The 10,800-nt window shown below is 40.8% G+C and overlaps 1 protein-coding gene across 1 annotated transcript; it reads right to left on the minus strand.

Moving 5' to 3' along the window:
- Positions 1-825: 825 nt before the first annotated feature.
- Positions 826-1,767, minus strand: LOC131554201 (olfactory receptor 52J3-like). The gene has a single exon (XM_058799405.1). The coding sequence runs from the start codon at positions 1,765-1,767 to the stop codon at positions 826-828; it is 942 nt and encodes a 313-aa protein (XP_058655388.1).
- Positions 1,768-10,800: the final 9,033 nt, after the last annotated feature.

The following is a 10,800-nucleotide window of genomic DNA, read 5'->3' on the forward strand; positions in this document are numbered from 1 at the left end:
GCAAGGGCGATATAGCGGCGGTCTTATTATTAATTAATTATCTTAATTATTATTTCCAATAATTTCCATATTTTGTTACTTATTGAACATGTATGTTATTGGTTTAGTGTTTTACAATTTGGATGTCATGTTTCTTTCCCTTTGACCCTCCTATGCATGGAGCTTAGGGGAATTTATAAAAGTGCATGCAATATAATCCCATACTGAAATTCCACCCATCCATATCTCGATACAATATTGTAAGGCAAAATATAAGGCAAAATATTTGTTGCGTGGCAATAAAATAACTATTATGATTATATACTTTTTTAAATTTTTTTATTTAATCTGTTGTGTTGAACATTATAAACCAACAATGTCATGTACACTGCACTGCAATCCTTTTCCTGTAGCTTTTGCTAAATATCAAACAATTGCATTTTCTTTATTATTAAGATGGAAGCAATGTACACCTACAAAAATGAATAGAACAGATATGTTTAAAATTAAGTAGGCTACACTTACATGAAGACTTGTGTCATCAGTGGCCTAGAAAAATTGATCCCATAAGGAGGATCGTCCCTTCATGGTGGCTGTCATGTTGAGATCACATGACCAGCTGAATACTATTCATTTAATTTCAGTAATCTGCCTATTTTTAGACACTTTCAGAAAATGTGCAAAGTGACTTTGTATAAGGGCATCTGTCAAACAAACTGAGTGCTTCTAGATTACAGTATGATAAACAGGTTAAGCAAAATGATGAATTTGCATCCAAGGCACTTGTTTAACAAAAAATATATATATTATCAGTTCATGATAATTTCACACACAGATCTAATTACATCAGAAACTGCTTATCTTCTTGTTTTTAAAACAGGTGAAAATTTTCTGTCTGATCTCTTTAGTTTTAAAACCATACACAAGTGGATTCACAAGAGGAGGAAAGATAAAATTGGAAATAGAAAACACTCTGCGTAGGAAAGCTGGAACAAACTCAGATCGATGTGAAATAAGAGGAAAAAGAGTGTTAAACTCTAACAACAGGAAGACCACTAAATGAGTACCACATGTCTGAAGTGCCTTAATCTTTGCATCAGACTGCTTATTAGTAACACAAGTGATTAATATATGAATATATGTAAATGCCACAACAGAAAGCGAAAGGCCGTGGTAAAAAATGATGCAGCTCAACCCAAAGATATTGTTCACCTCTGTGCCATCACATAAGAGTTTCATTAATGCTGTCTTATAGCAGACTAGATCTGTCATGTGTGTCTGGCAAATCCTGTAAGGTAATAGAAGAGAGAAAACTACTATTATAAGAAAAAAATTTAAAAGCCACATCCCAGTAATGATTTTCACCAAGTTATTGGTAGTCATAATGGCTCCATATCTCAGCGGGCAGCAGATAGCGATATACCTGTCATAGGCCATAGCGGTAAGAATAAGATAAGATGCTCCTCCATACAGGTGTGCGAAAAAGCCTTGAAGAAAACATGCAGGATATGATATTGATCTGTCCTGAGACCATATACTATACAGCAGCTGAGGAAAAAGGCTTGTAGCATTCATTGCATCATTGAATGGCAGGTTAAGCAACAGTATGTACATTGGTTTGTGAAGATTTCTGTTCATGCAAATTGTAATAATAATTGTGAGATTGCAGAGTAAGATAAACAAGTATGTTGTTAATCCAAATATGAATGCAGGATAAATGCTCGTCTCAGTCAGTTCCAGAGAGTGCAAAGTCAGGACCAGTGAGAGGACAGATCCATTTGGATACATGATGAATGTTCCTACCATTAACGGCCTACACAAACCAGCAACAAGCTGTTAATGCTATCAATATAAACAGAGTAATTATCAAAAATAATAAATGAAAATCTTGCCACAACTTATGAGAAGTTGGTGTCCAACATTCATCCATTTCATCCTTTCATTTTGCTATATCCAGCATCATCTTACCTAAAAAAGTAATAAACATTAAACAACAGCAGGCTGAATTTGCCGCAATATGAGTTTTTTTTTTTTTGTTAAAATCCACATCTCATCAGATTAATAAGGCACATCTTTTACAGTATAATTTAAATAATTGCTAGTCCTTATTTGCTTAAAACCAGTACACAGTTGTTTTTAAATGTCACCTTAAGTGACCATCCTTCAGCACTGCTGAATGTCACCTGTGGGCAAAATATTTATACTCATGGAGTTGGGTTTATAAACTCCCATTTGTGTTGCATTACTCATGGGAATAGGTGTTGTTTTGTAGCATGTGCACAGCCCTGCTGGTAGATATTGTAACTACACCCTACACAATCTGATTTAAAAAGCATCTTTCTGCTTTGTCATTCAAAAGTTGCTAAAAATACTAAAATATCACATTGTACCTGGGCTGTTGAAAAATGAGATGTCAGTTAACCCCTTTTGTTCAATATTAATATTTTTGTTCAAATATTAAATTATTATTGGATCTCCATCAATACTTTCAGAATCTTTACTTATTAAAATGATTTTATTTCTGTATTTTAAAAGATATTTTTTATATTAACATATTTTAATGACAGTATATTTATTGAACAAAAAATAATTATTTTACAACGTATATTTTTTTTCTGTAATTATACATTTTAGGCACAGTGACTAGCAATTTTTTTCTTACGGGGGGCCTTTAGCCCCATTGTACCCTACCTGTTTGAAGGTGAACGCACATCAAGGTCAACTGGGGTAAACTGAGCCTCGCTGGTGATGTCATTGCCGTAGAAGATGCTGTGTGGTTTTTGTATGCATCTGCTCTCCACCAAAGTTAATGGGAAGGATTGGTGCATCATATGCACGCAAAATTGGACTTTGGCGTATGCATTACACGCAATTGGAAAGTGTAAAGTCGTGTTATTTATACGCAGATTGATGAGAACGGGTTGTGAAATAAAGAGGCTACACGCCAGCTCATACATTTAATTTCAAGAGTGTTTATTTAACAAACACCACAATGACGTTCTTTTTGACATGTAGGGTAGAATGAGTACAGTAGAGACACTTTCTGCTTTTTTCGTCACTACACAAAAACTAGATGCTGAAATGGTGATTTTTCACATGATATTTCTTTTGCTTGTGTACTAAAATATCATACATTGATAATAGCCATAAGTAGTTCATATTTTCCATAATTAGCTCATAAACATGAGGTGCATTTTTGTCTCAACTGTACCCATATGGTGTACAGTTGAAACAGTAGCATGGTACAGTTGAGACACCCATTCTTAATGCTCTAAAGCTGGATAACCATTTATAGCAAATGTAATAAATTACAAAATTACAGTTTTAAATAATTACAGTTTAAAAATAAATGTATTTATTTACTTTATTTAATTCAGATTCAGTTAAACAAAACAGGAACAAATATTTAACACTACAAAAATATATGGCAAACAGTACAAATGTAAACATAACAGTAAAAATAACAATATACATACCCGTATATTCTATAATCCTACCCCTAAACCTACGCATCATTCGAATCTTTCTGCATTTTTACATTTTCAATCATTCTGTATGATTTATAAGCTTGTTTCATCATGGGGACCTAAAAAATATTCCCAAAGGTGAATTTACTGGTATTACTATACTTGTGGGGTCATTTGGTCCCCATAATGTCGGTAATACCAGTACACAAACACACAGCAGCCTCTGTATGCATTTTGTTTTCTATGATTGAACTGTTACTGTATACAGCACATAGCAACCTATAACGGGTGTCTCAACTGTACCCACTTTACCACCTTGTATATTTCTTAAAATGCTATGTAATCCTTTTAACATTCAGAATTTGCGTAGCATATGTGTAAATGTGACTTTTATCCTATTATCATAATACTGTACAACTAAACAGCATGTGAAGCAATAGAAGACCAATCCAGGTACAGTTGATACACTGTGTCTCAACCGTACCCCACTGACATGCTTGCATGTTTCTCTAGATTATGAAAAGACCTTACATGGCACATGGTCATAAAATATGTCTATTTTTAGAGCACAGAGTAATGTTTGCAATGATATATGTTAAGTTTTAACAATCATATAAGAATAATAAGCTATTCATTGTGGAAGGGACATCTTGGAAAAAAAACTTTTGCCGATATCTTCAGAGTGGAAAGACGCACACATTTCAAATTTCCCACGATCAAAGAGAACACTATTACACATATGCGGAGCAAAAATCATGGCTCGGGTTTCTTGTGTACGCAAGTTATTTAAGGTGTTTCAACTGTACACATGTCTCAAATGTACTCAGGCTACCTGTCACGAATCCGGTCTATGAACTTCCGTTCACTCACCACCAGAGGTCACTCACTCACCACATGGACTCTTGCACCACACTAACTGTTGCACTTCACCTCAGACTACAATTCCCTTCATCCATTGCACTGATGACACACACAGCTGATTGCATTTATCACACAGCTGATTCCCATCACAAGCCTTACTTAAGCCATGGACTTCCACAGTCAGATTGCAGAGTATTGTCTAGTGTTTAGCACTTGCCTAGTGTTAGCTTCTGTACCAAGCCATTCCGTGTTTGTTTTCTGTCTTGTCTCCTGTACTGTTCGGCGTTTAGCATCTCTGCGAGTGATAGCTGCTTTACGGAGCCTTTTTCTGTCTTAGTTTTTAGTTCCTAGTTCTAGTCTTAGTCTAGTCTTGTTGTGTTTCCTGATTTCCTAGTTCCTGATGCTTGCCCATGTATTTTGGATTAACCCTTTGCTTGCTGTTTCGGACTGTGTTTGCTCCTCTTGTCAAGCCCTCTGGATATTGTCCGCCGATCAAAGACCCACGTTTGCCCTAGGATTACTCCTCTGTCTTGCCTGTGCCATACCTGTTTGCTGTTGTTCGACCCTGCCTGTATTTTGACCATGTTTCATAATAAAAGCTTGCACTTGGATCTGCACATCTCACGTCTCGTTTGTCCCTTTACAGAATACTCGTCCAAATGAGGATCCAGCAGCTCTTCTAAAGAACCCTGGCCAGGTATGGACCTATTCAACCAGCTGCTTTAATATTTGTTCGTAGTTCTGTTTAAATTAATTACTTGCTGCTAGGAAAGAATACTTTGTTTCCTACCTATTTCTATTCTGCTTTTTCGTTGTGGTTTATATTTTTGATTGCACTTACTGGTAATTATAATAATTGCCCCTTTATCTTAGCTCCTTTCCTGCACTTAAGTGCGACATGTTAGTTTCGATTTGAGCCATTGGCCCTGCTATAGGCTGGTGGCTGTGCTAATTAAAGGCGGCCACAGCTTTTTTTCACTCTAGACTGTGTATTTGTTAAAGGTCTGCGCGCTGACACTGAAGCGTCTGCGGAAGCGTCCAGCCTCCTCGTGTGAAGATCGACGAGTGTAAAGACCTGCGACTTTTTCCTGCGCGACTTTAACCGAGCTACACAATTAAGTATCCTTTTTCTCTTCCCTCACACTCTGCTTTCCTATCCTCTTTCCTTCCACCTCTATCATGTGTCTCCAAAACATTCCGGTTCTCTCTCAACCACGCTCCAACATCACACGCAGACGGCAACGTAATCCTGCTAACCTACGCCCTATCTCTACATCTTCCACTACACCTCTTGCTTTCTCTGTGGGTCTCTGGAATTATCAGTCAGCTGTCAACAAAGCTGACTTCACTTCTGCTTTTTCTTTAAAATCCACGCTCCGCATCTTGGGCTTGACTGAGACCTGGATTCGTCCAGAAGACTCGGCAACCCCAGCTGCTCTCTCTAATAATTTTTCTCTCACACTTCGCGTCAAGTTGGCCGGGGTGGGGGCACTGGCCTGCTCATTTCAAACAATTGGAAATACTCAACCCGCTCTACCCTATGCAATTACAACTCATTTGAATCTCATGCCATTACAGTATCCGCTCCTATAAAACTCCAGATTGTGGTAATCTACCGTCCCCCTGGCCAAATTCTAGCCACCTTCCTAGAGGAGCTGGATGGGTTGTCCTCTTTCGTGGAGGATGGCACTCCACTCTTAGTCTTTGGTGATTTCAACATTCACCTAGACAAGCCTTATGCTACAGACTTCCACTCACTCCTAGCTTCATTTGATCTCAAACGCCTTACCACTACTAGCACGCACAAATCAGGCAACCAACTTGATTTAATTTACACACGCAATTGTACTGCAGATAACATTCTGGTACAACCGCTACATATCTCTGACCATTTCTTCATTGCATTTGCACTACACTTTGCTACCCGTGTGCCACCAACCCCCCCTACCAGTTACTTTTAGACAAAACCTACGCTCCCTTTCTCCCTCCCATCTTTCCTCCGTAGTATCCTCCTCTCTTTCCTCACCTACCCATTTCTCATCTCTGGATGTAAACGCAGCTACTGAAACTTTATACTCTACCTTAACCTCTTGTCTAGACGACATTTGTCCTCTCTCCTCTAGGTCAGCACGGGCTGCCCCTTCTAACCCCTGGTTATCTGATGTTCTTCGTGAACATCGGACTAAACTCAGAGCGGCAGAGAGAAAATGGCACAAATCAAACGATCCGTCGGACCTGAGTAGGTATCAGTCTTTGCTCTCATCTTTCTCTGCTGATGTCCACACCAGAGCATGTGAGCGGAGCGGAGCGGGGAGCGAGCGGGGAGCGGAGCGTGCGAAATATAGTCGGAGCGCGGAGCGGGTTTTTATCCAAAGGCCGGAGCGATCGCTCTGTCTCGCTCCGGTTCCGCTCCGATACCGCTCACACCACGAGTCTAGGGCATGCACAGATCCACCCAGAATTCACCTGGCCTTCAACAATTAACAAAACTGTCAGCCTACACTTCAAAAATCGTTCGTTGTGAAGGAGAGATGGAGTTCGTGAAACATTTCCAAAAGCAAACCGACATACAGTTGCGCAATTGCTGTCAAAAAACTAGATGATAATGATGTTGAATATGAACGGGAATGTAGTGATACGATTTCAGTATGTGAGGATTCGTATTTTAATCATGTTTGTTTGAAATAAATGTTCTATTTTGACTGATGTTGCTGTGAGTTCCTTATAGGATATAGGCTGTGTGGCGGACGCGTCGCCGAGCGGGTTTGCTGCGTGTTGATTTTCCTTTCCGCGCCTATGTTAACAGATTAGAGCATCCACACTGCCTGCGGACTACGCGCATATCAGGTGCGGTCCAACCACACCGCAACCGCGGCCCCGCGACAGAATAGAAGTGAAGCGGATTTTTTCCGCAGGAGTCACGCAATAAACCTGTTCCACGTCCGCCACGCAGGCAGTGTTTCCCAGGCGTAAGGCTTCAGTTGAAAACGGCAGGTTTTAGGCATGCAGAGGAATTTTAAATTTGAGCGAGCGTGGAGCGATTTCACCAGAGCGGGATGAAATTGTAGGTGAGCGGGGAGCGGAATTGAGCGGAGCGGTCTGGTGCGACTTTGAGCGGTGGAGCGGTGGAGCGGGGGGAGCGAACACCCACGTGAGCGGGGAGCGGAAATTCTCACCGCTCAGCTCCGCTCACATGCTCTGGTCCACACTGCCAAATCCTCACATTTCCACAACAAGATCAACAGCGCTCCAGACATGCGTAATCTCTTCAGAACATTTAATTTTCTCCTCTGTCCCCCTCCACCACCTCCCACCACTTCTATTACAGCTGATGACTTTGCAACTCTTTTTCACAGACAAAACTAGATTGATCAGTTCTTACCTCCACGCACGCAGGACCCCCAACCAACCACATCCACTGCTAAAACTCCCATCTTCTCCTTCTGTCCCCTGACGGAGGCTGAAGTATCCAAACTTCTCCTCTCCAACCATCCTACAACATGTCCTCTTGACCCAATCCCCTTGCACCTTCTGCAAGCAATCTATTCCACACTCTTACCGGCACTCACACACATCATTAACACATCCCTCCTCACAGGCATCTTCCCCACTGCGTTAAAGCAGGCTCGGGTAACCCCATTGCTCAAAAAACCTACATTAAACACTTATCTTATAGAAAACTATAGACCTGTATCTCTCCTTCCATTCATAGCGAAAACACTTGAACGAGTTGTCTTTAACCAGGTCTCATTGTTTCCTTCACAGAACAACAAACTGGACGCTAAACAGTCAGGTTTCAGGAGTGGCCATTCAACTGAGACTGCGCTTCTCTCGGTCACTGAAGCCCTGCGAATTGCAAAAGCCCATTCCAAATCATCAGTCCTCATTCTGCTGGATCTATCTGCTGCGTTTGACACTGTCAATCATCAGATACCTCTCATCACTAGGCATCGCTGGAATTCCACTTCGCTGGTTTGAATCCTATCTCACTGGTAGGTCTTTCAGGGTGGCCTGGGGAGGGGAGGTATCTTAAGCACATACACTTGTCACTGGGGTTCCTCAGGGATCGGTTTTTGGACCCCTCCTCTTCTCCACATACACTACATCACTGGGTCCCATCATAGAGGCACATGGATTCTCCTACCACTGCTATGCTGATGACACGCAGCTCTATGTCTCTTTTCAACCAGATGATCCAATGGTAGCTGTAAGGATCTCAGGTTACCTGGCGGACATCTCGGCATGGATGAAAGAACATCACCTTCAACTCAACCTGGCAAAGACTGAGCTTCTTGTCTTTCCCGCCACTCCGACTCTACAGCATGACTTCACGATCCAGTTAGGTTCATCAACAATTACCCCATCAACTTCGGTCAGAAATCTTGGTGTAATCTTTGACCAGCTGACCTTCAAAGACCACATTGCAAAGACTGCTCGATCTTGCAGGTTTGCACTACACAACATCAGAAAGATCAGGCCCTTTCTGACGGAGCATGCTGCACAACTTCTTCTCCAGGCCCTTGTCATTTCTAGGCTGGACTACTGCAATGCTCTTCTGGCTGGACTTCCATCAAACAGTCAAACCTCTACAAATGATTCAGAATGCGACGGCACGACTGGTCTTCAAGGAACCCAAAAGAGCCCATGTTACACCTCTCTTTATCTCATTGCATTGGCTACCAGTGACCGCTCGCATGAAGTTCAAGACACTGATGCTTGCTTATAGAACAACCACAAGCTCAGCACCCGCCTACTTGCACTCACTATTAAGAATCTACATCCCCTCCAGAAGTCTGAGAGCTGCTGGTGAGCGACGCCTTGTGGTACCACCACAAAGAGGCTCAAAAGCACTCTTCAGAACATTCTCGGTCACCATTTCTGGCTGGTGGAATAATCTTCCCACCCCTATCTAGAGTGCTGGATCCCTGTCAATCTTCAAGCAACAGGCTGAAAACTTCTCTTTCGACACTACTTGACTTCATCCTACACTTTAAAAAAAATAAAAAAAATAAAAACCTCTCTCTTTATTTATTCCTTCCCTTGCTAGCTTGTACTTATTTAAACAATGTCTGAGACTTGTTGTTACAAGCACTTCGTTTGTCTGATTGCCTCTTCAAGATGAATCGCTTTATGTATTCCCCAATTGTAAGTCGCTTTGGATAAAAGCGTCTGCAGAATGACTAAATGTAATTTGAGGTGTACGTCACTCAGTTCTTTGAGTTATCTTATAAGATACCTTTTGATGAGGTCGTATTAAAAGACATTTTTCGTTTCGGATTAAATGATCCCATTAAGTCATGTTTACCTGAGGGGAAGTTTAATTGTAGTTTAAAGGATTTTATGGACTATGCTTTGCTGTGCGCTGGCCCTTTGTTCACTGTGGGGGTAGCGGATGAGGATCATGACCCCGCATCTATGATTGAAATGGTGGCTGCACCAGAGCGCACTCACAAAATGGCGGCCACAGCAACCGGTCACATCATTACTGCCATTCATGTGCCCAGTCAAGTCACACCTGATCTTCGTGAGTCCAGTCAAATCACAGTTGATCTCCATTGTGACACAGCCACAAACCAGAGAAATGGTGTCCATTTCAGATATTCAAATTATTTAAAACATTGTTAATAATGTGGTGATAATTGTTTGTTTATATTTTGTTATGGTTATTTATATTTGTATACTGTTTTGAGTTGGAATATGAGGGACTCTTATTCCAAAAGGCCACTATATAAGGAAGTTGGAACTGGTGGCCATTTTGTTTTTAAGGTAATGGCACATGTTTGGATTGGGGCATGCTTTGAGAGGCTGACAAATAAAGGTTCTGGGAAATACCTTGCTCTCACTAGTGTCAGTGCCATGGATTTATCATACATCTGGCCATTGACCAGAGGATTACCTGAATTGGGGGGTTGAGGACTATTTTTTTTCAGTGAATAAGAACGTTTTCTCTGTCTTGGATCGTTTGTGGGTTTTTCCCTTTTTCCTGGAGCCTAGCAGGTGGGATCTAGGAATCTTTGAGAAGATAACGTGGGTGAGACGGATCGAGTTTTTTTTCACCTTTTACTACTACTTTTTTGCTGGGATTATTGCTTTTTTTGTACTGTTTGTTTTTGGTGTGGACTATGATGGATGGTTTTTGGATATCTGTGCCTTTATAGGACTCACAGACTCATCAGAGTTTGCCTTTTGGGACTCAATTTACTTATTTACCTTCCAATGCGCTGTTCATTGTGCTGTAGGGTTGAGCAATGTTTATTTGAAGTTTATATGTTTATTTATACATGCATTGAATCCCTGAGAGTCTTATGTTTGGCACATGTGTTATTGAATTGATGGTTGGTAAACTGTTTAAAACAAGATTACCCAAAAAATAATCCTTTGGTAACTATAAGACTTAAAGTAAGATAAGGTTAAACTGTTACACCGTGAGTCAAGTCACAGATTCACAGTTGATCTCCGTGAGTCAAGTCACAGACTCCCAGTTGATCTCTGT

The sequence above is a fragment of the Onychostoma macrolepis genome, chromosome 15 (genome assembly GCF_012432095.1).
Source record: "Onychostoma macrolepis isolate SWU-2019 chromosome 15, ASM1243209v1, whole genome shotgun sequence".
Classification (NCBI taxonomy): domain Eukaryota; kingdom Metazoa; phylum Chordata; class Actinopteri; order Cypriniformes; family Cyprinidae; genus Onychostoma; species Onychostoma macrolepis.

Coding starts and splice junctions, on each gene's coding strand:
- LOC131554201 (XM_058799405.1), bottom strand. CDS start 1,767: ATGTATCCAAATGGATCTGTCCTCTCACTGGTCCTGACTTTGCACTCT.